This window comes from Rhamphochromis longiceps, linkage group LG15, assembly GCF_057381845.1.
Source record: "Rhamphochromis longiceps isolate RC_006_pf linkage group LG15, R_longiceps_female_GT1.1, whole genome shotgun sequence".
NCBI lineage: Eukaryota > Metazoa > Chordata > Actinopteri > Cichliformes > Cichlidae > Rhamphochromis > Rhamphochromis longiceps.
Window position 1 is genome coordinate 18,681,579 of NC_140571.1, and position 27,321 is coordinate 18,708,899.

Below are 27,321 nucleotides of genomic sequence, written 5' to 3' on the forward strand. Positions count from 1 at the left end.
GTGGGGGTGAGGGGGGTGTGCAAGAAGGAAGCTCTGTCTCTCCGGACGGACCGAGAGCTGCAAATCCACCTCGGAGCATCTCTGCGCGGAGTACGGGAGGATGCGGACAGCGGTCTGCGGCGGAGCTGCACGCCAAGGACGATATGCGTGTGATGTCTGAACTGATTTGTGTCATTACCGGCGTTGTTGGATCTTTTCTTTTTTCATAGGACTGCAATGGAGCGTCGATCCAAAGCGTGAGAGGTGCTGGTCGTCCGTCTGCTTATAGGCTCATTCACGCACAATAAGCCAAGGAAACTGGCTGTTACACACAGTGGCAATTCATCATCTGTATTGGTAAATATCTGTGTCTATGCTATTTGGCACTGTGGCTGTTTTCCATTGTGATATGACCAAGAAGCCATAATGATTTTTTTTAAATGAATGATTTAAAGAAACACATGCAGTTAACAGACGGGATATATGCTCATTAAGGACTTCAGAGGGCTTTGTGGACTTAGATAATACACATTTTCCTTTTTTGTTGTTTGCAACGAGTAACAGAAGCCAGTCATGTCAAAGAACAAGAGCAGTGAGTCAGTGAAGGTGGTAGTTCGATGCCGCCCTTTGAGCCGGAAAGAGGAGTCCAATGGGCCTGCAGGGGGAATAGTGCAGATGGACCTACGGCTGGGACAAGTAATCCTCAGAAACCCTCGTGCACCACCAAGCGAGCCCCAGAAAACATTCACATTTGATGCAGTGTATGATGCAAACTCCAAACAGCGAGAGCTGTATGACGAGAGCGTGCGGCCGCTGATAGATTCAGTGCTGGGAGGGTTTAATGGCACCATATTTGCCTATGGGCAGACAGGAACTGGGAAGACATACACCATGCAGGGAGCGTGGCTGGATCCAGAGAGACGAGGTGTGATTCCCAATGCCTTTGACCATATCTTCACACACATCTCCCGCTCCCAATCTGACAAGCAATACCTAGTGCGGGCGTCCTACCTCGAGATCTACCGAGAGGAGGTTCGGGATCTTCTTGACCCCAATCATGGCAATGCTAGAGCCCTGGAGCTCAGAGAAAATCCAGACACTGGTGTGTATGTTCAAGATCTCACATCCTGTGTCTGCAAGAGCATCAAGGAGATCGAGGAGGTGATGAATGTGGGCAATCAGGCGAGGGCGGTTGGGGCAACAGACATGAATGAACATTCGTCCAGGTCCCACGCTTTGTTTTTGATCACTGTGGAGTGCAGTCAGCCTGGGCCAGATGGGAGGAAACATATACGGGTTGGACGCCTTAACTTGGTGGACCTGGCTGGCAGCGAGCGGCAGGCCAAGACCGGTGTCCAGGGCGAGCGCCTGAAAGAGGCCGCCAAGATCAACCTTTCCCTGTCAGCACTGGGAAATGTTATCTCCGCTTTGGCAGATGGGCGCAGCGGACATGTGCCGTACCGGGACTCCAAGCTTACCCGGCTGTTACAGGACTCTTTGGGCGGGAATGCTAAGACTGTTATGGTTGCCACACTTGGCCCGGCCCCTCAGCACTACGACGAGACTCTCACAACCCTTCGGTACGCCAACCGGGCCAAGAACATCCAGAACCAGCCCAGAGTCAACGAGGACCCCAAGGATGCTCTGTTGCGGGAGTTCCAGAGAGAGATTGCTCGCCTCAGGGCCCAGCTCAACCACAGGAAGTGGAGGAGCAAACAGAAGAGTGAGCAGGTGGAGGACGAGAGCTGGGACGGAGACCAGGAGAAAGAGATTGAGGATGAAGAGGACGAAGAGGTCGAGAAGGAGGGAGAGGACTACATGAAGCTGGAGGAGCAGCGGCTAGAGAGGGAGAAGGAGGCCATTAGAGGAGACCAGGACTTGATTCCTGACGAGAAGCAGAAACTGCTGGGAGAGAAAGAGAGGATGATGGTGGATCTGAGGAAGGAACAGGAAGCCACAGAACAGCTGACCGCCAAGTACAAGGTGAGTCCAGCCAGGTGGTTTGCTTCTTTTTGTTAAATTCTTCCTGTCTTTCTTTGTTCCTTATTTGCTTTCTTTCTTCTTTTATTCATTCCAGACAAACACACACAAAAGACAAATCGAATAGTAAATTCTGAGGCCATAAAGGAACAGAGCAGGAGATAAAACAGTGAAAACAAAAACTAGAAACAAATGGTGAAAGTGTGGAGAGATGCCAAAAGTCCACAGATGATGTTAGATGGTGCTACGCATTGTATTGGTGCAGAAATTCTCTCCATTAAATTAAATAAAAAGTAATAGAAATACAACAAATTTATTGGAAAAGTTAGTGGTTAAAGAATTACAAATCACAAAAAAGACGTTTAATAAAACACTTTCTATTCATTTATTTTGGACTTTAAGATCTATTTTGTTAAAATATACATGTAATTGATCTTTTCTCCCTGATAATGTTAGCAGAAGCTCTTTGATATTGCACAGTGATGATTTCTGAGAGTATACTGGCGACTTGCCCAGGGTGTATGCCTCAATAACAGCTGGGCTAGGCTCCAGTGTCCCCGTGACTCTTAAGTGGATAAGCGGTTAAGAAAATGCGTTGATCGATGATTTAACAGTTTTACGATTTATTTGAATAAATGTTAACCCCTCTTTTTGAATGTCATCTTAATGTTTGTTTTAAAATAGAAGAAAAGAATCCGCTTATTTTAGGTTTGACGTTGTATTTCAGAGGGCCATACTCTCTCAGAAAAAGGACATCTAAAGTCAAACATGACACACATGGTGCTGAAGTGTGGTAATCGGTAAATTTGATGGACATGACAGATTGTTTTACAGGCCTGAATATCCAAAGACTCGCTGGAGACACACTTCTTGAGATTCATTAACACAGTGTTGGATTTGATTGATTTTTCTCTGTGGTTGTTGGATTGAGATGGTCCGTGGGCTGATTCGGACTGAGGGTCGTATTTTGCCCACGTCTCCTTTGACCCTTACTCTAATCCCAAATATCATAACACAAGGCCAAACTCTGACCTTAACATACACTAAAATTTAATCCGAAAGTTTTAACCAAACAAACATCCATCTGCAGCTGTGCTTCAGAGTTAGAACCGGAGTAAATGTGCTAACCCACAGGTGTCGAACTCCTGGCCTTGAGGGCCAGTGTCCTGCAGGTTTTAGATGTGTCCTTGATCCAACACAGCTGATTCAAATGGCTAAATGACCTCCTCAACATGTCTTTAAGTTCTCCAAGGTCTGGTAATGAACTAATCATTTGATTCAGGTGTGTTGACCCAGGGTGAGATCTAAAACGCCGGCTCTCGAGGCCTGGAGTTCTACACCCCTTTGCTAACCTTTACTAAGTGTTCTTATTAGTGGCCCTGTAGTATAGTATATAATTCAGTACATAGTACATAATTTAGTGTAGTACAAAATTTCCCCTAGGGATCAATAAAATATTCTGATTCTGGTTCTGATTCTGTAGTGTAGCATTTTACACCTTTGCCTAACAAGCAAAGGATCCAGTTCCCTTTGGCGTTGCATCAGGAAGGCCATCTCTTCTTCTACAAATGTCGTCACTACTACTGCTACTGGTTTGAGCGTTCTATTAGAGTTAAATTAGATTAATTGAGTAATATATAAAAACATGAATATCAAATAAATTTGTCATTGTATTTTTTTTTTTGTAATTAAAGGACCTAATTAAGCCCAGTCTGTTTAATTGCTGCACTATCAGCTTCCTGTATTGCTGTACTCTTCCATAGTTTGTGTTTATTATCCTCAGGTTTGTTTTAAACATTTACTGCTAATCTGATTGCTTAGAACAATGTATAGAACCAGCACAGTCTCACAGCAGTTTATGAAATAGTCATTAAAATTAATATTTTATACTTTTAAAAGGCTAAAGGTTTGGATGCGGAAGGGTTGGTATTGTGGTGAATCATTTCACTGCTCATACACTGCAGACTACAGTTTGGTTAGGCAATAAAAATACTGTTTTGGGTTTAGAAAACAATCATGGTTTGGGTTTAAATACGGTTGTTACCCTCTTTCAAAGCTACATTTTTTCGGTTGCAATGGTGATGCATACCCTCTAATGTGTCAACACATGTGCTGCACACAGAAACAGGTACTCCTGCTTCCTCCCACAGTCAAAAGACACATGTTTAGTTAACTGGTGGTTGTGAGTGTGACTGGTTGTCTGTCTGTCTTAGCACTGTACCCCGCTGCCTTCCTGTCAATGACAGCTCGAATAGGCCCTTTCATGACCCTGAGTTGGATTGGTGGTTAAGAAGACTGATGGATGAACACTTTCAAAATAGTGCTGACTGTCACAAAAAAATGAATGTCTGTCAGATTGTCTGTCAGTGCACAGATACAAACGGGTTGGGTTTTTTTTTTTGTGATTATTTCAATTTTGTGATGAGACTGAGCTGCTAGGACTCTGCTGCTCTGTATGCTGCATTGTAAAAGCTGTTTTGTAGTCTGAGTACACAGTCAGCTTGTTAACGCCTCAATGTGACCTTCAAAGACACAGATTAGTGTACTCATACTCTGCAGTCTGTATTTAGAATGTGCCAGTATGATGGTTTCACTTGAAATACAAACATTTCTACAAATATTTGCTCTGATATTGCTGATTAGACTCCTATAGCTATAGCTGCTGTTACTATAGTCTTTTCCTTCTCAGATTACACTTATTAAACCAGTCAGATCTCTTTAAATCTTCATTTAGGACTATTAATAGCTGTGCATAGATGTGTTTTCCCACATAGCGCCCTGTATCCACAGTTTGGTCTGATGTCTCTCATATGTCCTGACAGGCACTGGAGCCACTGAAGCTTAAAATGTCAGCTCTCTCTTTGCTATAATCACACACGCCATCACACAGCCTGCAATCAAGACTGAGTCAGAGCTGCATTAATTAGTTGCTCTGATTCATGGGCATATCCAGTCAATAAGTCACTCGTGCAGAATGACTGAACGACTCGCTCTATAATACTTTAGCTGCAGTCTCTCGACCATCCAACACGAGACACTGCCAGATCAGCTTACTGATCAGCCCGAGGGCATGGAGTGAGGAAACGAGAGCAGGGCAGAGACATTTTCAGTGTTTCTTCTAGGCGAGCAATAGAAGGGCAGTATGATGTAGGTTTGCATTTGAAGGAAAAACCTTTCTCGACTGTTATCAGTTTGTGAGATTCTGTGTATTCTAGGAGTAATATTAATGGTGTAGTTTGAATTTTTGATGTTTCCACTTTCTCTCAGCCTACAAGCGATCCTCTAAAAGCTCTCACAGCAGGGGTGTTAACTTGATGCATTCAGCAGTGGGTTAAAAAATATTCAGTGTAGGCGGAAAGAGAGCAGTAAGAGCGGTAGCAGCAATTGGAGAAGTGTAATAACAGAGAAAGAAAGGGTTTTTACAGATTTACAAAGGTTATAATTATCCCCAAGAATCCAAACAAAACTGATGTGCATGGACAAATTGATCCATTTTACCTATATGTGGATTTCTTCCATGTAGGCAAAGCAGCTAAAGTCAATATATGACAACCCAATAGCCATATTGTTGCAAAAAAAAAAAACATAAAAAGTTGCTAATATATTGGAATACAGGCAAACAATAATTTTGAATAGTTGCTGCCGAACATCGTCGTGCAGTGGTGGCTCTTAAATTAAAGAAAATCTTATTGAGTGAAAGATTTTTTTGAACCAAAGGGTTTGTATTATTGTCCAGTAAACCATAGACTATATACAGAAGATATGCAAGTGCGCTCACACGCACAGACAGAAGAGCACACCCCAACATTTTAGTGCCCTCTATATAGCCACCCCTATGAAAACATTCTGGAGGCACCCCTGCCCTCACAACACAGATCGTCTGCTTCTTTTAGGCATCTCAGTGCATTCCTTCGCATGTTTTGGCTTCTGTCACTTCCACAGCTGTTCCGTCCCGTTATTATCTGTTATTGTTGCTCAGGATCACTGTACATTATGGCCATTTCCATCTGAGTTTTTGGAGTGAAACCATTCTTGGATAAGAGGGTGGGGCTAGCTTAATTAGCCATATTATTGTAAATCCATTGCAATGCAATGAAAAGCACCAACAGCACAAAAACAGTCAAGATGTGCAGTTTAGTGACTCAAATTATTGCACATCAAGCCCAAAAGACAGCTAGCAAAAAGGAAACGGTGTAAATGTGTTCTAATATAAATTATCCTATCCATACAGCCCAAGATTTCATCTTGTTGAGTTGCTAATGAAATCTTTTAATGTTTTTTCATGTGGAAAACATCTCAGCACTTATGCAAATTTGAAGCAGAATGTATTTCCAGAGTTTTATTTCATGGACTCAGCTGCACAAGCTCAAAACGAAAAATCCTTGAAACAGCCAGAGTGCTTATACTCCACTTTTACGAGCAGAGTAAACATGTTCATTTTTGCCTCGTTTCTACTGTTTGGCAGTTTGTGATTGAAGGTCTGAGGTGTAGGAAGTCCCACGAGACATAGCCAAATGTATATTTGTCTGCTGATCACAGCACTTTCATTTGAATCTCCGCATGAGGCTTCTCATATTTCTCCTTGTTGTTCTCCAAACAGCCATGAGATGAAATCTGTTTAGTGCTAAATTGTATGAAATTTTCTGTCTGCGTACACAGTTTAGATTGTCATTGGCTCTTTCTGTATGCTTGATGGTGACTGGGTGGTTGCCGAGTGATGAGAATGAGAAACTCCCCTTGGGGAGGAAGATGATTAAGGGTAAGAAGTATTTCCTGCCTTTGATGCATCAGAAAGAAGGAAACCTGATATACCCCACAGCAAACAAGATGAAGGGTAATTTGTTTGCTCCAACAAATGGTAAAATCTAACAGATAACTGTGGCGGTAGATAAAACCTGAAAAAAGAGCTCCATTGTTGTCCAAAAATAGTAAAAAACAAAAAAACATATAAACGACACCGCTCCACTCGGTCACATGGTTTTGTTAATACCATGAGCAGAAACATGAACACTGTTGACAAGTTTTACGCCATCAGTTCATGACTCAATTTAAAAGTAAATTAAATTATGTGACTTTACACCACTAGTTAGTCTAATCTTTTCTCTGCGCTGAGCTTGAGAGCTCATGAGGTTACATTAATTTATGATGTAGTTCAGCCCTTGCAGATGTCTCATGCATGGTCAAAAAACAATAATTTAAAGTTCATTAATATACACCACAGATGGGCTTTTTATTGCTACTCCTGTTAATTTTCATCCAAAGGCATGACTTTTGCGACATCAGGTCTGAACAGTCTCTATAAACACGAGCAGATTGCACAATGTGCCAATGTGAAAATATCCACAATAACACAAAAATCTGTCATGATTCAAGGAAAGATCCGTGGATCCATTTTCTCCAGCTGAGGCTGAGGCTGAGGCGTTCGCAGGTCAGCCGAGCCAAGAGATGTAATCTCCCCAGTTTGTCCTCGGTCTCCCCGGGGGTTCCTCCACACTTAAGGAAAGATATCCCTTTAAACCATATAAAGGATAAACACTCACTTAACTAACAAGAATAGATAATGATTCATCAGTAGTTTTTAAAACATTACATAATCCCTCCTTACGCTTTAATTTATTACACTACATTAAATATATCTGGGTTTTAGTTTGACATCTTTTTCAAGGATTTAATTAGTGAAACTGTTCCCCAGATTATTCGGCACTGACAATAACCAGCTCTTTCAGCTGTAAAGCAGCTGAGTGGATGTTATTATAGAGAATAAATATGGTGGTGTTTGTTGTGTTTATGGTTATTGTTTCCAGTAGCTACATCAGACAGAGCAGTCTTTGTATTATTTGCACAAGAGCACAACTCTAATGTTCCCTATCATAGATAAAATATAGATGATGTTGACCTCTTTATCTAATTTAGTCTCATTTAAAATAATAAAAACAAATAAAATAAAATCATAAAAAATATAAATAGCAAATGTTTCTGTTGCTCTAAATTTTGTAGAAACTAGAATTTATCATGCATTTTTTTATATGATCCCCTTGCTCCTTACCCACCTAAGTACCCTGGCCCAGCTTCCTTTTTATTGGCTGAGGCTGACATTAACCTGCCAATCGCAGAAGGTTGCCTGAAGTGTTCTTTTTTTCCTTCTGCTCTCCGGTTCAATGAGAGACAGGTTACTAGGCAGAGAGACAGAGAGAAAAGGCAACAGACTAGAGATGGAGCAGTGGAAATGTGCTCTGGAATAGCCAATTATAGATAAAATGAGATGGTAATGCAATAGAGTTCCTCTCTGCTTGTGTCTCTGTCTCCCTCGCACACTCTCGTCCGCCCAGTTAAAACACACACAACAAAAAGAAGTAGGTCAGAAACCAGCCTTGTGTTGGGTCAGCTGGTGCTTCTGCAGGGTGCTGTTAGCTAACTGGCCTCCAAGGTACAGCGCTCCATCTGTGGATTGTGCTGTGACGTTGGTGCAACTGTTGTAGAACTTTTTTGTGCCCTGCTGGAGGTGCTGCCAGGTTTAATTTACGTGGTCATATTTAATGTGTGACATCCTGTTAGGTCTGCAGGTCATGATATGAGGATGTGTGTCCACGTCATGCTCTTGTTTTCACCATTTTCCTCTTGTGCTGGGAGAAAAGCTGAGGTGGGACTGAACTGACAGACTCGCCAAAGGCACGAGAAAAATATTCAACTTTATGATCTGTCAAAACCACGAGAAATCAGGAAGAAATGGTCTATAAATCTATTTTATTTTCACTTCATTATTCAGTCATGGTTTAATTATGGGCAAAATTAGAGGTTAACTCTGCATTTGTGGTGATGCTAGATTATCTTCTTTGCTGAACGTTTTTCCACCATCGGTGAGCGACTCTGCTGTGTGTCTGGGTGTGCACAGTGAGACTAAACAACAATTAGTTAGAAGAACAACAGGCATAAATAGAAAAAAAAGGGGGAAAGGGCGCTTGAGCACTCCCAAAAAGAGTCTAAACTCGCCTATGATAGCCGACCTTTCTCTTTATGCTGGAAGTAAGAAACTTCTTGTCTTCTTTGCTTCACTCTCAACACTAAAGGGTTTTTTGGGGGGTTGATTGTAGTATTGGGGCAAGAACCCCCAGCTGCCCTGCAATGGAATGTGACTGTGTGAATTTTTTAACTTGGGTGAATTATGCTGTTAGTAAGAAAGTGTTTTGAGTCCTCAAACAGCGTAGAAAAGCACAGTATAAGTACAAGTCCATTTACGATTTGTGTTCAGGCCACACATTGCGCGGGAGGATAAAGCTACCCTAATAGGTGCATGTAACCCCATCCACAGGCAGATGAAAAGATGAGAGTCACCAGCCTTAGTGTATCTTTTATATAGAGACTTTTCTGAGAAGTCATCTGCATGTCCTGGTAGAAAAGCAAGCGTAAAGGTCCCCTGTGAAGGTTTCCTAGAGTGATTTCCAATTAAAAGCATTCAGCTTCATTCAAGAAGCAGTCAAATGCAGCTTTGCTCTTGAATATTACACAAAAATCCTGAATACTGAAGTCCAGACCAGAGTCACAAACCTACAGATCCAGTTAGACATGTTGTTTTCATTGGGCTGGTCACCACTCTATCACAGGGCTAACGCTGTCCTGGTAAAGAGCTGGGTGTGAAGGTGAACCTGTGTCTGCTACATTAGTGTTTTTTGGATATATATGTGATTATCATTCACTAATTTACCTCTCTTTTAGTCTTTATTCTTTAACCAAGAGACCTGGTTACCCAATTAGTTTTTTAGCCAGTAGGGCAACTTCAAAACTGTTTAAATTCTTTAAAATGAATTAACTTAAAAAGGTTTTTATAACAGTATTCACCCACATTTTATGGGCTTGTTTTATTTGGTACAACAGCCTCTGAAGTGTGAACGGGCACCTGTGCCTCACAGCTGCATCTTTAGCATTTTAACAGGAAGTCATCGCTTTCTGTGTCTAAGCTGCTTTGTCACAACAATTAGCCAGATGTGCATATTTGATTGAATGAATTTTGATTATATATCAAATATAGAAAATGACTAAATGTATCATTTATGCCTCGAGTTTAATGTTATCTCGCTTGGCATTAATAAGAAAATATCATCAGTGTGTAATGTTATTAAAAATGAGGAATAAAAGTGTTCAGGATGCAGTCTGGTTGCAGACTGGTCTCTAGGACAGGACCTTAGGCGCTCATTGAGTCCTCTTATCATACATCACCTTTCCCTCTAACATTTGACCGTCATAATGTGTCTAATAAAGTGGCTGTTTTCTCTCCCTTTACCTCCAGTTAGGTTCACATTACTCTGATATTTTTTACCTGCCTAAGCAGAGTGCAGCTTTGGATTCATGCTGTTATAAAACAGTGAGCTGCTGTCGAGAGCTTCATGGCATCATGCAGCAGCTTCTCTTCAGGAGGCTGCTGTGATTGACCCTCATGTGAACTATTCTTAGATCCAGTTTTCTGGGTCAAAACTGCAGAGTCTCTCCTCTACCTACCGCCTCTTTCATCGGTGCTCTCGTAATTTTTTCTGCCCTTCTGGTTTCATGTTTCTGTTAGTTTTTGAAATATATTAAATCTACCTGAACCAGCTTTAAATTGATGTTTAAAAAAAAGTTCAGGTTGTTTCATCTTCAGAAGAAGCAGTCTCGCCTGTAGATAGCATTACAGATAGACCTTGATGCCACCATTTGTTTGTTCTGTTTTCAAGGCTGAAGATGATTCTTCCATCATCACCATCTTGAAGGTCACTTTTCAGACCAGGAAGCTACAGCCGCCTTTTATACTGTCTGTTGTTTCACCCCACCGGGCATTTAAGCTGCTCTTCTCGAGTCACGATTCTCTCATGTTTATATTTTTTTCTTCTTGCTTCAAATTGGAAATTTAAGGTTTTGCAAGTCTTGCGAACTTAAATCTTTCCTTCTCTTTAGGTTCTTTCTATAGCCTCGTCTTCCCTGAAAAAACCTACTAAAATCCTAACCCATGAACCCATCCTTTCACAATATGTGATGTTCAAAGTAACCTTCAAACTAACATTCATCAAAAACTATTTCCTTTTCCCCCTATAAATAAATATATTTTATTTCCTCAACACACATGCAGTAAGGTAAGTTTCAGACCTCCCCCTTTGATGGATTAGACCTCAGAGCAAGTTAATACAGCAGTGATTATTGCAGACTGTCTCATCTGCTAGTACAGCTGGTAATTTTATGCATGCTGCTTTCTCTGAAAAGCAGCGCTGCAAATTGGACAATTTCACACATCTCCATTGTAAATGTGTGAAATTAAAGAAATCACCACCAGTAACTGCAAATTTAGAGCAAACTGGAGTTTTTGCTTGTGTTAACAGAATATTTTATTAGCACAGTCTGATCTCAAGAGTGTGAATCCACCAAGTGGAATCTAAGAATAAAAACTTGTCCATGGCAAGATGCCCAGATAAAGTCTGTGTTGGGAAACACTGGGCTCTTTCTCTGTTGGCACTCTTGATCTTTTGATCCCTTTTGTAGGAAACTTAAAATAGACTTTGCATCGTCAGGCATTGTGAGAAACAGTGGAGGACAACCTAGCCCGGAGCAGGGTAATAACTGAAACTCGTACCTCGTGCTTATACTTTGTAGCTCATTTCGCATAAGCGTGAACTAATTTATCCCACTGCAGCTTTCTACTCTGTTCTTTGTTATCACAGGAAATTGATGTGCATTAAGTTTGGTCCTCCATCCTGCCAGCTGAAGTTCAGCCAATCAGAGCGCGTGGTCACCAACAATACCAGCGGCCTCATGGGAACTATAGATACACACATACATGTGCATGCACACACTGTATGTGCATATCAGCTTTCCACAGTATCCGTTTAGGGATCAAAAATTTATTTTACAAACATGCGCACAAACACACACACACACACAGATACCACACATGCAGCTTTATGGATAGAATAATGGCGTATCCTGTTTGCATAGCTGCCTTCCTGTTAAATTAGAGGAAAGGCCTGAACAGACTTACAGAGGCGTGTGTGTGTGTGTGTGTGTGTGTGTGTGTGTGTGTGTGTGTGTGTGTGTGTGTGTGTGTGTGTGTGTGTGTGTGTGTGTGTGTGTGTAGGAGGCTGATAACTGCACAAGCTCATCTCTGCTCTACATCTTTCAGCATGGAAGGCAGCATCACTGAAATATTGATGAACCAACTGTGTGTGTCCATGTCTGTTTTCATGTGTGTCTGTTTGGCTACGCGAAGGTGGCATGTGTGTCGCTAGAGAAAACATTCACCGAGAGAGAGAAATGTCTGCACGTACACATCAAATATTAAATATATGTTATCTCACACGGCACAGAAAGTGAAAATTGGATTTTAAGAGGTACAAGTAATGTAATATTTTGCTAATATGTTGTATGAATTCCATAGATATTAAATAATGAATTTAAGCACTTAAAGACATGTTGGGTCAAAATTAGTCCAAAACGTACCTCTACATGCATTTGCTTTATTTTAAAGACAGCAGTTAGCTTATGCTAGTGTCAGTGCATAGTTTAGTGGTTAACACACTTGGTTGGCAGGTGGAAGGTTGCTGGTTTGTTTCCCAAAAACTGAGTTTTGTCAGGAGGTGCATCGGAGGTAAAAACTCCCAAATCAAGCCTGCGGAGCAACCTGTTTTACAGTTGCACCTACTTTTTGCTCACTGTAGTCGCCGTTGTGACTGGTTGTCTGCCAAAAAGTGTTTTTCAATGTTTCTGTTTTGTTGTTTTTAATGTAAAATAGTTTTACTTATATTGGTGAATACACAGCAATGAACAGGATTTATGAGGGGTTATAATATAAAATAAAGAAATTACACTATTTTGTGAGCTTCTTTATGATTCTACATGTGATTGTACCTACATTATAATCTGTAATGTCCCTTGGGTCACTTAAAGTATGTTTACAGTGTTACTATAAATGGTTCTCTTTCATATAGATGTACCAGAAGAGACATAATCTCTTTATTTGTAAGCTTTAGTCCCAGTGGTACAAATATCACTACACACGCTCAAATCTTTAAAGACTTTTTAGGCATTTTGAAGTTTTATATTTGCTTTCCAGATATCAGTTAGCGTAGTTAAGAGTAACAGAAAGTAACTAAAACTCGCAAATGAACTTATTATTTAGATAATTTTAGTAGATTTACTAAAGAAGAAACTACAGAAAGCTGAACTAGAGCTTAAGAGAGATCTTGACCCTAGGCAGGAATAAGTCAAGTGAGTTTTATTTATACAGCACATTTGAAAACACACAAATAGACCCAAAGCCCTTTACAGACAGACCAATTTGTAATCCAGCTCTCAAGAACTCGGGCCAAAGCACATCGCTTTCAGGACTGATTTGCTGTCTTTTCTTCAAGCAGCTGCATTTTTCTCAAAATGTTGAAGTCTTGCTTAAATCTTCCTGCAAAAATCTGCTGCAGGTTTGAGCATGAAAGAAATGCCACAGTAAATTTGTTGTACTCCTCTTGATATAAGGTGGCAGGTACATGCTGCACAATTTTACAGCTCAAATATTTTTATCATCACCCTCTTTTCTCCTGATAAAGTATAGATTTAAAAGCTTGGATTAACAGTGTACAGTGTTTTTTTTTTATCATCTACATTAATATGTATCAACAAATAGGAACCTTTGAGGAAAATTATTGTCAAATATGAATATCTGTGTCTTTTATTGTGAAAATGTATGGCCTAAACAGAAAGACAGGTCAAATCACAAAATAAATTTGTATTTGTTTCTGCTTGTGTTTGTATTCCAGCAAAATAGACAGATGTCCTGCTGATTGTAAGGCATTTACTGAATCTGTGTCCTGTCTTTGAAGGATGCAGTTGATGAGGGATGGATGTCAAACTGTAATAGGATTTGAGGCTTCAAGTCGTGGCAGTTTAAGTGGTTTTTGCATCGACCGGGACTAATGTGAAACAGATTCTTCGATATGTCCCGGCCTACGCTGCTCGCTGTTTTTCATACTCAATTGTCTTCTTCTTTTTACTTCTCTTTTCTTCTGCGTGTGTGTCTGCCCACTAGGATTTCTGTCTTTCTGCTGCACAGACCTGTTGTCGTCACATTATATTTATAGCCCAGGCTCCCAGCGGGCCCCGGCCTCGCTGTCATTGGCTGGCTGATGCTGATGAGCCAGCTCAATGTGCAACACTTCCCATTCTCTTCACTTTCCCATCAGCAAGTGGATCAGTCACAGCCAGAAGAATCTGAGCAGACACTTATGGGCAGATCATATATCCATAAATAAGTATGCAGGCTGGCACTCATATGCGCTCTCAAATACATTTCTAAATGCTTCAGTTTTCTTCTTCGGCATCCTCCTGCAGACTCCGCTGCTTCCCACAATGTTTCTTTAAACTTTGCAGTTTCTGGTAATTTTGCTGTGAGATAAACAACCAGCTATCGGCACTGTGATAGCTTGTCACTGCGATTGAAAGCAACCTGTCTCCAAACAGTTGCAGTCCAACTTGGATTAACTGCATTCACTTCCAGGTTGATTGGCAATTTGAGTCTGTCTGCACAGATGAGTGCAGCTTGTCTCTTTGCAAAAGGGGACTCGACTTAGCTGGCATTCTGGTTATATTCATATAGAAAAGCAAGGTCACCCTGTGCCTGTGTTATTTTGCAGTTAGACTGCCATTCCTGCAGCAACTATCACACTATCTATAAACTTCTGGCTGCTGAAATTACAAGTTTATTGCACACAATCACACCTGCTGTTTCCCCGAGTGTTGCTGTGGTATAAATTATGTTAAGGCTTAAAGTGAGACGTGAGTGATGTTTTGTCTTGTTTAGCATTAAATTGTACTGAAAGAGAGTCTACTGTATCGAGCTGCTGTTCAGTTTCTCCAGTATATTTTGCTTAAGCCTTGTTTAGCACTAGCTATTTATGATAAAAGTCATTTATAGTCGTATCTTGTTAGCCAACATAGCATGCTTACATTAACCTTAACTGAGCTGCGTGTGTTTACTTGTACTACTCGTGTTGCAGGGACAAAAATCGGAATCTTTGTTTATCATCATTTAATTTTAGGACCAAGATTTGACTCAAGATTAGTATAAGGTTAGGTTGTGACTAAGGTTTGGCACATATTGTTATTGATTATGGTTTGGATAAATCATAAAAGGAGTGTAAGTCAAAATGATGTCCTTTAAAGTGATGGAAAGGCTTTGTGTGTGAGACTGAAACCTTGATCTGCCTGGATGTCTGGAAACAGAATCATGACTCCAGTGAGTCGACAGTCATCTGAGTGAAGGTCATTTGGCTTCCACCCTGAGTCATCGTCCTCCTCCCCACGACCTCTTCCTGTTTTCCTGCCTTCTTTGTATCAGCTTTAATCAGAAAAGTTAACTCGAAGATTTAAAAGTCCTTTTAACCATAACCATGACTTTTCTTTCTTAGCGTTTAAATGTATTGAATTTATTTATTGAACATGTATATTGCAAAGATTGAAAAGTTTGGTCAGAAGATAATGACGGGATTGTTTTGCTTTCAAGTCTCTACAGGTCACCTGCTTGTGACAAAAGTGAAGACAGCATCACCTTTGGTTTTCTTAGGCCGGTCACTCCTGGGAACGTTCACCACTGTTTTCTCCATTTGTGGATAATGGCTCTCACCAGTTTTTACTGGGGTTCTAAAGCCTTAGAAATGGCTTTGTAGCCCTTTCCAGACTGATAGATGTCAGTAACTTTGTTTGTCATCTGTTCTTGAGTTTCTCTGGATTGTTGCATGATGTCTGTCTGACTTTACTTTGTCAGACAAGTTCTATTGAAGTGACTTCTTGATTCAGCAGGTCTGGCAGTAATCAGTCCTGAGTGTGGCTCGTAAAACTGAACTAAAACATGTGGTTAACCACATTGAATTCATCATTAATCATTTAAAAACTGCATTTTAGATTTATTTCTGTCTAGTATTAAAGTTAGTTTGATGATCTGAAACTTAAATGTGAGAAAAATGCAAAAGAACTAAAAAATCAGGAAGAGACCAAATACTTTTTCACAGCACTGTAGGTCTTATTGGTAGAAATGCTTTCTTAAGTTCACATAAAGGATGCCGCTGCACTGTTTTCTTCATTTTCATCATAACAGCTGATGGAAATATTGTTCTCGTCCCAGTGCGACACTCATTTTTTTCTGCGCTTTAAATGTTATTTTGATTTAAGGCTGGAAATCAGTGCAGAAGCTACACTCTTGTTTGCCTGCTGTTTGTATTTAGACTAACCAGCATTTATGCGCAGTATACACCAACATTGTTCCAATTTAATTGGATGTTGTGGGTGTAATTGGGGTTTGACACAGTTTTATGAACCCACTGAGGCTCACAGTGGAGCTTTTTATAATCAGCAGACAACAATTTGCCACAAACCCCTCCCCCCAGCGCCCAATTGTAAAGCGTGCCTTCCAGTGTGAAAAACTCACTTGTATTGGGCTAATAAGCAGAAAACAGGTAGCTTTTGTTACTTAATTATCTGACGGTAACTTCTGAACCCTCTCAAGTCCTGCAGCCCTCACCATCCAGTCTCATTAATTTACTCCTTTTCTTTTGTCAGTTACTGCAGTAAACTGAGTTTCAAGTTTTCTGGGAGATTTTAAAAACTGTTAGAAACAACTGGCACAATTAAAGGGACGATTATAATGAACCATTTTAAATGGAGATTTTACTGAAAAATATTTATGAATGAGGGCCAGCGTGTGATTAGTCTCTGCTCAGGCATAAAGAGGAACACATTAAACACTTTCATCAGTGCTTGTCACGTGTCTGTACAGAGCACAGTAATTTCTATTTTTGTCTTGACTTTGTGAATGCAATAACTCGAGAATGAGGTGACGCAGAGTTTTCAAATCCATACCACAGGTGCATCTGCTAGGAGACTGAACACTGGCACCAGTATTTTTTTAATTGTTAGTAAGGTGGCTCTAAAATTTGTTGCCACCAGCTGTATTTGTTAAAGTTAAGAAGGCTTAGTGTGTAATTATTGGGAGAGGAGAAGGGTTGCTAATGGAGAGAAATGCTGCCTGGGCAAGTATGTAATATATCAGTGTGAACTGCGGATGAATGAAATGTGCAAGCACCCGTGGGAAGCACTTTGACGGTTCTGGATTTAGATTTAAATGTTTTTGCAATTTTGAATCAAGCTAAAACGTGATTTTGCTTTACAAGATTAGTGCGTGATGAATGAGACAGACTCAAACTTTGAGTTAAATCCAAAATGTCAAGTGGCCGTTTAAGTCACCGACGTTTCACATCGTAAAGACTGTGTGTAAGGGATCCAGCTAGCCTGTCAGGGAGGGCAGACATAGAATGCATGAGAGGGAAAATCCCTGACATGAATCAGCCCTTTAATGAAGCTGAAAGAATATGACAGAACACAAAGCACAGCGAACCGGTCGCTCACGGACACATTCACGCAGCAAACACAAAGACAGCTCAAAACAAAGAGGCTTTCTGTGGAAACCTGCTGCAGACGCATCCCCTCTGAAGGACTCCACTGTCCTCTGCTTGGGTGTAAGAGTGTGTTTTCGTGCTCACCCATACAACCCATTGGAGAGCGAAAACCATATAGCCTGCACAGAGTTGCCACATGCACACACTGTCTTTTTGTAATCTGGAATGTGACCAATGCATTGTCTGTCTGTGGGAGCTTATTTCCGTTTTCCTCTCTTCCTGTATTTCCTTGTTACTTAAATCGTCCTTTAGAGCAAGGAGGCAGATAATGACAAGAACATGTGCAATTTTCATAACTTGAAAATTGCATCACTGTGACTCCAGACCTTTAATCTCTGCAGTAACTAGAAAAGCTGTAATCAGAGGCTCGAAATGATATTGAGTTTGGGACAGTCAAGTAAAGACATACATGATACTTGTCACTTACATATTCTCATATAAGAAAAAGTAGAAATTAAAGCAATAAAAGTAAGGAGGGCAAGGAAAGGAGCAGGAAATAAAACCAAAAGAAGACACAAGAGAAAAAAACCTTCAAAGTAAAATAAGAAGTAACTAAAAGACATAACTGACGCTGCAACATGAAGAATACACTGAAGTAAGAATAACACCAGAGACCGGGGAGCACCGACTCCTGGATCAACTAGGAACAACAACAAAAACTACAGAATACCAGGGCCATGACACTGTCCCTGTACAAACGTTACAACAAAGCAGTGTGCAGGCATTATTAATTATTGTTGGTTAAGATCAAAGCTTAAGAGATCAACAGAGCTATTACAATGAATCCTAATGGGGGTATGAGTATGTGCACAAAATATCAAGTCCATCCATCTGTGGTTGAAAAACTAGATCTGACGCATTCATGCTTTGCATTGCATTCTGGCATTTGCACAACATTGAACTAAAATGAAGACAGATTTGGCATGTTCACCTTATTTCTTGTCTCAAAGGCTTTCACAGGTCTGCAAACGAGTCACTGTGGTTGTTTGGGTTGGAAACAAGACTCCAAAAGAAGCGTTAGTCTGACTGGGAGAAGCTCAATACGTGTGCAATTGTAGGAGGACATGTAACCATCAATGGCACTAGAGGATAGTCAAAGTCAGCTTTATTGTGCTTTCTTGGCCAGGTAACCCCTGAAAAGGAGATGTTAATCTCAATGAATGTCTTTGCTAAATACATTAAAGTGGTTATCGCTCATCATTACCTTTAGAAAATCAACAAGAAGGTGCCAACATATTTTACACTGTAACTTTGCACTGCTTTACTTTGACACGGTTTGTGATTCTGCAGAGTTTCAGCAGAGCTCAGCTTGTTGTCGCGTGTCGTCATGTCGATGCTAAGCTGCCAGCGTCCGTCTGCCTCATCAGCACAAAGTCTGCACTGACGAACACGCACAAAGACCCAATTGTTTAATGTCCAGATGAACTTATCTTGACCTCGCAGAGGTTCAAAAGCAAAGAAGTAAAACTCTCTAGTTCTTCTTTTCCATTAGCGTTCAATTTTTGTCAGCAAGGGTTGACGTCAGCTGAAATTTCTATATTAAGCCTTTGATTTATATTAATAACGGGGTTTATACCTGCTAATATACACTATTGTTTTGTGTTGTATTGTTTGGGCAAATGTTAAAAGAGCACCACAAAAGTAATAATAAGGAAAACACAGATCTACTGTGATCCAGTTAGTATCAATTTACAGCAAGCAATTAACATAATTAGTAGTTGGCATTAGCTGTTACTGAGTATAAACAGTGATCTAGAGGCACATTAAATGCTGCTTAAATGTAAGCTTCTTACCCCTTTTGAACACATTATTTATCCATCCTCTTCAGTGTCGCAGGGGGCTTGAGCAACTTTCAGCCACCATAGGGAGGGAGGAAAAGTACACCCTGGAAAGGTTACTAGTTGTCACCAAGCCAACACATAGAGACAGTGAATCATTTACCTTCAAATTCACACCTATGATTTAGATTAACCTATGGAAACTGTGGGCGAAAGCTGGAGTACCTGGAGAGAAACCACGTGAACAGAGGGAGAACGTGCAAACTCCACACTGAAAGGCTTCAAATGGTGGTGTTGAACTCAGGACCTTCTTGCTATGAGGCAACAGTGCTAACCGCCACGCTGCTGTATTTATAGTAATAAATACACATTATTTATTACTATTGAGGATGTTTTTCTAATGATGTTTAATAGCAAAAACTGTTTTTCCACTTTCATTTTTAACAGTGTGCTTGTTTAAACTTTAGCTGTATAGTGACTTTTTGATGTGACATTAAATACAGAACCCTGCAGGATGTGTGGCATTTGACGGAGAATATAAAGCATATAATAAAGTAGCTTCAGAAATATTAATCAAAATGTTGTTTGTTTTTTCAGGCGATGGAGAGCAAGCTGCTGGTCGGTGGAAAGAACATCATAGATCACACCAATGAGCAGCAGAAGATGCTGGAGATAAAACGGCAGGAGATAGCAGAGCAGGTAAAGCGTTTTTTTTTGCAGTAGTACACTAATTTACTCAGTACAGCTGCACAGTTCATACTTCAGGCATACATTTAAAACCTTAGGAGAAATCTTTTCTGCAGCAGTTTGTTTAACATTTACAGTAATTAGTGTTTTCTGCAGCCTGAATTGATAAAAACACTCCAGAGCTGTGGAGAATCCACAAAGGAACAGGGTGATATTTGCATTCTGCTTTCAGACGCGTAAGGAGCGTGAGATCCAGCAGCAAGTGTTGATTCAGGATGAAGAGACGCTGGAACTGAGAGAGACTTTCACTTCTCTGCAGCAGGAGGTTGAAGCCAAGACAAAGAAACTCAAGAAGGTAAAATATCCTGATGATGCAGAAAAAAATCTGATGCACACAAGTAGAAATACAGTAGATATCCTCATTTCTACTCTCGCACACACTTTTGCAAAAGAGGTAATAGACATAGTAGTATAGGTGTGTTTTAACGTGCACACACTTACAGACCTTCCCTTTTTGTTCCTAATGTGAGAATGTCCCTCTTTACCCCCTTCTTTCCCTTTGACCTTTGACCTGGATCACAAATGACCCCTTGACTTGGACACTCGCTTCGTTCGGACACACACTTAAATTTCAGTACCTCAAGGTTTGTCCTGCCGTCCCTTTCCCTCCCTCCCTCCCTCCCTATCTGCCATTTTTACGTATTCATGCTTTCTGCACTAACCTCAGTCTTCCTTCACTTCAAATCCCCCAGTAACTCACTAAACCTCTCCCTCACCAGTGCAAACACCGAACCTATTACATCCTTCCCCTCTCTTTCCGCGTCCCTATCTCGCTGCACGGATGCGACCAGCAAGACTAACACCGAGTGGCCCGTTGTGCGAGTGCGGGCGACAATGTAACTAATGATCCTTTGCTGATCTTTGCTGCCCTGATTCCCAAACGTGGGTCCATCTACTCCTCTCACACTGCATGATGCCGTCAGTCTGAAGAAAAGAGGGGGTGTTTTTCACGCTGTGCATTCAAAACTCAGTGGGCAGTCCGTAAAGCTCAGTGACTACAAAAATGTCACTGACACCTTGTTTGCTGGAAAAGAAAAAAAAAAAACACTACTGCAGAATTCTATTTCTTAAAATAGCCAATGATAATTTTTTTTCCTTCCAAAGTCATTATTTAATGATCAACTGAGAAGTTGATCATGTTAAATGTTAAGTTGGAGTAATGATTGTAGCTAATGTAAAAAAAAAGAAAAAAAGATTGCCACGGTTACCTGTAGTTTTTCATGTTTGTCTACAAATACTCGCTGATACTCACCCAGCAGTAGTAAAACTTGAAAAAGTAAAAAGGTTTACCTTTTTAAAAATGCTGGCTGTAGCGTTGAGGCACAGCATTTATTTTGAAGGTGAACGTTCTCCATGTTCTTAATTTAACTGCAGCTTGGAGAGTAGCTGGACAGTGCTCTCACTGCTGTTCAAACAGTAGCAATATGCTAGCGACCTGAGCATTCACTGGATGAGGAATACACATTTTTCCTTAGGAACATGTGTCACAGTTTGTTGTGTTAACTGAAGCAATTCACTGAAATCAAAGTAATTTCAAGCTTAAAGAGATTTTCAGGGACAAAAGGACATATTATCATGGTTTAGCAGAGAGGTGGAAGCAACTGCATACAAGTGCATGACATAAAGCAAAGAGCAAGCTTTACTCCAAAGCTGATAAGTCAACAAAACTAAATGATAAAAGGTGAAACCTAGTTAGCACTGAAGCAAAAAGGCTAGAGGAACAGCAGGAAAAACAAACTTCCGGGGATATTACAGCTAACACTAAAAATCAGGATGGAGACTGGGAAAGACAGAAACACTGCAAAACCAACAGGGACCAGAATTCAGTGATAAAAGCACTTTTAGCCACATTTTTCTTAGCATAAGAAGAGAGTGAGAGTACCTTTCTGTAATGTAACATTAAGGCTTCAGCTTTGAAGTCTAAATTTAACTGTCAAATCCAATTTCTGGCGGTTTTTAAAGGTATTTAAATTTTTTAAGCTAGCATCTGTGAAAATCTGTCCTAAAATTGAGATTTGCCCCAGATGCTTCTTATTGATTTGACTTTTTTTGGGGGGGGGGGGTTGCTCTGCGTGTCCGAGCTGCAGAGCCTGCAGTGTCATGATTCACAGCTGAAGTCAGGATTCGCCTTTATGTTTGAAGCCTCGGGTGAAGTCAAAGAATGAACAGTGTGAAATCTCAGGAGGAACCAGGAGGAGGAATTAGAGGAGGAGAGCTCCCATTGGCTGGCCTGTTCACCAGACACCAGCGCCTCCAGTGCTGTTGCTATGGGCAACCGAGCTGCAGCAAGTTGTAGACCAGTCCATCTTCACTGGGAACCTCAGGCCTGATTGCTCCTCTCGCTTGCATGTCTTTGTCGTTTCTTCCAGCTGTACGCCAAGCTCCAGGCAATCAAAGTAGAGATCAAGGACGTGAACGACGAGCACGTGAGGAGCAGACAGGAGCTCGAGCAAACTCAGAACGAGCTCACCAGAGAGCTCAAGTTCAAGTGAGTCAACCACAAATCACAAAGAGTGCTCAAAAATCGCCACATACAGTACGGGATTCTTCAAAGCAATACGCCCCATTTAAAGATCAAACATAAGGCCAGGGGGCCAGCATTGGCCTGGCAAAGACCCCATTCTGGTCCGCAGACTTCACAGTCACTCATAATACACCAAAATAGTTAAGTAATAGATAAACAATTAAATGACAGAAAAGTTCCTGTTTTTTACTCTGCAATATGAAAATTTTGGTTAAAAAACAAAAAGAAAATTTTCATTCATCATCAAAAAAAACCCCTAACTAACTACAGGACAGTAATTTTATACATGTATCATGTAGAAATTGCGCCTCTTTATCTTATGTTAAAAATATCTCAGGGATTAAACGTATAATTAAACATCTTTAGAGTGATAGAAATGGCAGTTTCACTCGTCTCATCATCAAAATGGGCTGTACGTGGCCATTGATGTAAAATGACTGTGACATCCCTCATTTAAATAGTTACTTCCTTTGCAGACTGAGTGTTTACACTAAATAAAAAATTGTGTTAGGCTTTTACCGGTTGTCTTTTATTCTATGCAAAAGTACGGCTGCAAGGTAAGCAGTTAAGAAATGCTTTTACTTGAAATCTGTTCTTGCAGAGGTAGGGGTCTGTTTTTTTTGCCAAACTCAGTACTTTTACAGTTTTGTTAACAGTTTTTTTCTTCTTTTTGTTTGCTCCCCTGCTGCGTAAACCTTTCTTCATTGTCAGAAGTCTACATGTCTCATTATGCTTTTCAAAAAGAGCCCTGCTAGCAGCTGTGATAGCCAGATGCTCTTTCTTCTTTTCCTTTTTTAAAATTTCTCTAAGCAGTGAAAGTGCTTTGTAATAGTATTGTAATAAGACCATAAAATATTTGTTAATCTTTTCTTTTAAACTTGTTTTTGTGCAGCCAGTTAAATAGCTAAGTTATGTTGATTTGAAGAAACAGCTAAACCCATAAAAAAGCTTCTAATCAAGAGTTCATTTATCAGGAGGTTTAGTGTTTATGAGTAAAAAAGACTTTACAAATTCAAAGAAAATCATTTTTTCTGTTTAAAATGTGAAAAGTATACAAATAAACCCCTAAAATCTTACTCATAGTGCATTTGCTATTACAACCACATGACTCCAGACTTGTATATGATATAAACCATTACTTCTTGCATCACTCTGTGTTGTGAACACGCAGGTATCTGATCATAGAGAACTTCATCCCGCCCGAGGAGAAGAATAAGATAATGAACAGGCTGGTCTTTGACCCTGAGGAAGACCAGTGGAAGTTCCAGTCACTTGTTCCTGCTGAAAGGTCAGCGTCTGTTTTCGATGTAAAAGAATAAACTCTTAAATTTAGTCAGGCTTTAGTTTAGATCTCTGGGCGCCGTGCATCATATGATTATCTCTTCTTTTCATCTTCTTCCGCTGCTGTTTGAGTGGCATCCTCCTTTTTCTGGCTTTTTTGGTGTTTTGAGAATTGATTCCAGATTGGGTTTTTGTGTGTCTCATTGATCCCGACTTTTCTTCCGTTCAGTAAATCCTCGCAGATGAAGAAAAGGCCAGCATCTGCAGTCGGATACAAACGACCCATCAGCCAGTATGCCAGGGTTGCCATAGCAATGGGAGGTCATTCCAGATACAGGGTAAGTGTCTGTGTGTGTGATGACTTGGCATCCTTTTGAGGACATAAAACAAGCCCACAAATATAAATCATTAAATTTTAATGTAAAGAAGTATGGTTTTGTTTTTTTTGTTTTTTCATAAATCTTTATTCTGAATGTTATTTAATTAATTATGTAAATTTTTATTTCCATTATAGGTCAGTCAGTTTATATTCTGTTTAATTTGTCCTTTTGGATCCTGAAAGACTAAATATCAGTTTTTCAGTTTTAAAGATTTCAGGCGTGATTTACTCTTATAGTTTTGAATATTTCCTAGTAATGGTATTTTTACCATCTGTCAAGGTCAAAGTCAGACTTAAGACTCATTGAAATATAAAAACCAACACTAAACATGAACAATAAAAAACATACTGGAATCTTAAGGCACTGGAAATTGAAGGAACTAGAATCCAAGTGGCAAAAATATCATGACGATCTCAGGATCATGACATTACTTTCTTTTTTTTTTGTTGCTTTGCTTATAAAAAACCCTTAACTATAAAAATGCACCATACTTTATTAAAGCATTTGCTATGAAATTAATGGACTCAGCTTTTACTAGAGTAACACAGCATTCAGTAAAAGCGACCGAGAGCTACTTAGCCATTGAATGAACCTCCCAGCAAGCAGTTTTTGTGCTGATGTTAATGCCAGAGCAGCTTTCTCTGCAATTAAGTACTGACTTGTTGCAGTGGGGGCATCCTATTAAAGTACCATGGTCAAAGTTTCTTTGCAATAACAAATGTTTATAAAGGCAGATTGAACGGCTAGTTTCTTGATTTTATACACCTGTTGTTAAGGGGCTGAAAACACTTTTTTTCAATACTTTGATCCATATAATGTGTTACTAACTGTAGGTAATGTTTTCATAATGTTTTCAGGCTGAGAACATCATGTTTCTGGAGCTGGACATGACTCCTCCAAACACCGCCTCAGTCGATTGCTCAAAGGATGGAGAACCGAACCAAAGTCCCTCGGTGGACAGCTCGCCCACCAAGGAGAAAGGCGTTCGAAAGTCCCAGTCTTGGTGAGGTCAAATTAATGCAGCCTCTTCTCATATAAATAAAACAGATGTTGTCTTTCTTTATTGGCATACACTTACTGCACGTTGCTGCTGCTGCTGCTCAGATGTTTCTACATCTGGAAATAGAGCTGAGAATACTTTGTCATATTTGTGTTTGAAACCCGCTTCCACTGTTCAGCCTGTGCATGTGACCTGTGAACTGTAAATGGTTTAGCATCAGAGCATCTCTACAGTAAATGGGATTATTCAGGATTAGCCACACCCTCTTGCCCTAATCTGATGGTTTATCTGTCATTTTCTCAGCTGCATAATCTCAATAATCTGTGATTGTACATATTATACATATATTATACAACTTTTGTTTTTTGTTTTTTCAGGTGTCAGACTCCAAAATCCATGACTTCCTCCCCTTCTAATGTGTCCTTGGCAGCATGTCACACTGCCACACCCGCAGCGGCACAGTAAAGCTTTAATGAAGAGAGCTTTTTTTTATTGCCATTATTATTATTATTATTTATTTGATCTCTCAACATCAACTTCCTCTTTTGGCCAGTGGCCGCCTTACAGACTTCTCAGTGAGGCCCACTGCTGGGACACAAACACACCACCACCACCTCTGCTGAAAGCTGACAGACTTCATGGAAATGATCTTCTGGCAGGAAACTACATGACCATATGAACCTCAGAAACTCTGTATAAATCAGTTCCTCCAGTTCCTCCTCCGGCAGAGCCCTTTCCTCTTTTGCATGTCAGATCATCTCTGAAAACAGCTGGCTGCAGTGCTGAACTGCCCAGACTGTTGTGTGTGTGTGTCTGTGTGTTTGTGTGTGTCTGTTGTGTACAAAGCGCCGTATGATTGCCTGTTTGTGTTTCTAGTCATGACCACTGCAGATTTAAAGGTGAAGGTTTCATGTATTCTGGATTTTTCAAAGCAGGTTTGGTCTGTTTTCTATGTAGAAGTTGGACTTCATCGTCAGAGAGTTTATGTCAGTGTTGGCTTTTTGAAATGAGTACACACACAAAAATAAGAATATACGATGTGTACTGTTGTTGGTCAGACGAGGTGCTCAAGACCTGAATGATGACCGTTGTCATTCCTGTTGCCTCCCATCATTTATCTGTCCCCCTGCAGTGTCTAATTTAAATGAAATGTCTTAAAAACTAATGTAATTAAAATGAAGAACACGAGGCATGTCACACTGTCAGAATTATTTTACTGGGATTTTAATTCAACAAACAAACACGGATGGGCGGATGGTGACCAGATCCCAGCAAACTAAATGTGGGACAAACACGACGTTTTGTCTGGGACAAACAATGCTGGCAGGACGTCAAATATATTACATTAACGTGCAAATATTCCAGGTCTTTTGTCAAGTAAATAAGAATTAAACAAGGCCGAAGTGGTCTAATATAATAGTCTTTATATGCTCCTGTATCCTCTGTTATTTCAGCGCCTCCTCTGTGTGGTAATAGTCTTAGTGTTTCAGTAGAGATGCATCCATTTTAACAATTTGTTTGCAATTTTTTGCCCATTATGACATAAATATACTGTGCAAAACTCTAACACAACAGCCAAACGCTCTATTTCTCAGTATAAACTGCATCTTAATTTTCTTTGTGGCAGTTTCCATGATATTTAGCAAAATCTACAAAGCTTGTTGCTTTTTGGTGACTTGGAACTTTCACTGATGGTCACATCTTAAGACAGGCTAATCTTTATTTAAATACAAAACAAAGCCTTCTCTTCACAGAATTTAGAAAAGCACATGTTCTGCAGAGTCAAAACGTCAGCCATTGTCTCAGGACAAGGGGACAATAAATAAAAATGCTGTGCAGTCACACATGAAGAGGGACATCTGATCATCCTGGATTCATATTAGATTCATGAATTATGAATAGTTTGTGTCAAAAATGTGACCTTTTTAGAGCGGTGTAGAGTTCATTAAATAAATAATACCATGTAAGTTTAAGCTTTGCCATGAAGATAGTTTAACACAAAACAACTTTCAACTAATGCATCTCATTGTGCCATTTGGCATCTATGAAAATGCAGTTCATGCATCAGGATGGGGTGAACCAGTCGATACTGCAGACTAAAATCTGGCCTCCACTGAGGTGAATTAGTGTTTTTTTAGGTGGCACTTTTTTCAAAAAGACTGGTGCCTCACAAAGACACATTTTATTAAGAAGA

General features: G+C 40.2%; 1 protein-coding gene across 2 annotated transcripts; it reads left to right on the forward strand.

The window, feature by feature from the left end:
• Positions 1-26,487, forward strand: kif3ca (kinesin family member 3Ca). 2 transcript variants are annotated; one of them, XM_085382541.1, is made up of 10 exons: positions 1-336; positions 544-1,962; positions 19,793-19,894; positions 20,115-20,237; positions 22,312-22,430; positions 23,638-23,754; positions 23,977-24,085; positions 24,985-25,130; positions 25,505-25,588; positions 25,681-26,487. In XM_085382541.1, exons 2-10 carry the CDS (start codon positions 553-555, stop codon positions 25,748-25,750), a joined length of 2,280 nt encoding a protein of 759 aa, XP_085238667.1. In that variant the 5' UTR covers positions 1-336; positions 544-552; the 3' UTR covers positions 25,751-26,487. The 2 variants fall into 2 exon arrangements, with proteins under 2 accessions (XP_085238667.1, XP_085238665.1); XM_085382539.1 differs by having other exon boundaries at positions 1-1,962.
• Positions 26,488-27,321: the final 834 nt, after the last annotated feature.

Coding starts and splice junctions, on each gene's coding strand:
- kif3ca (XM_085382539.1), top strand. CDS start 553: ATGTCAAAGAACAAGAGCAGTGAGTCAGTGAAGGTGGTAGTTCGATGC. Junction 1,963..19,792: donor AGCTGACCGCCAAGTACAAG/GTGAGTCCAGCC, acceptor TTGTTTTTTCAG/GCGATGGAGAGCAAGCTGCT. Junction 24,086..24,984: donor GAGGTCATTCCAGATACAGG/GTAAGTGTCTGT, acceptor TAATGTTTTCAG/GCTGAGAACATCATGTTTCT.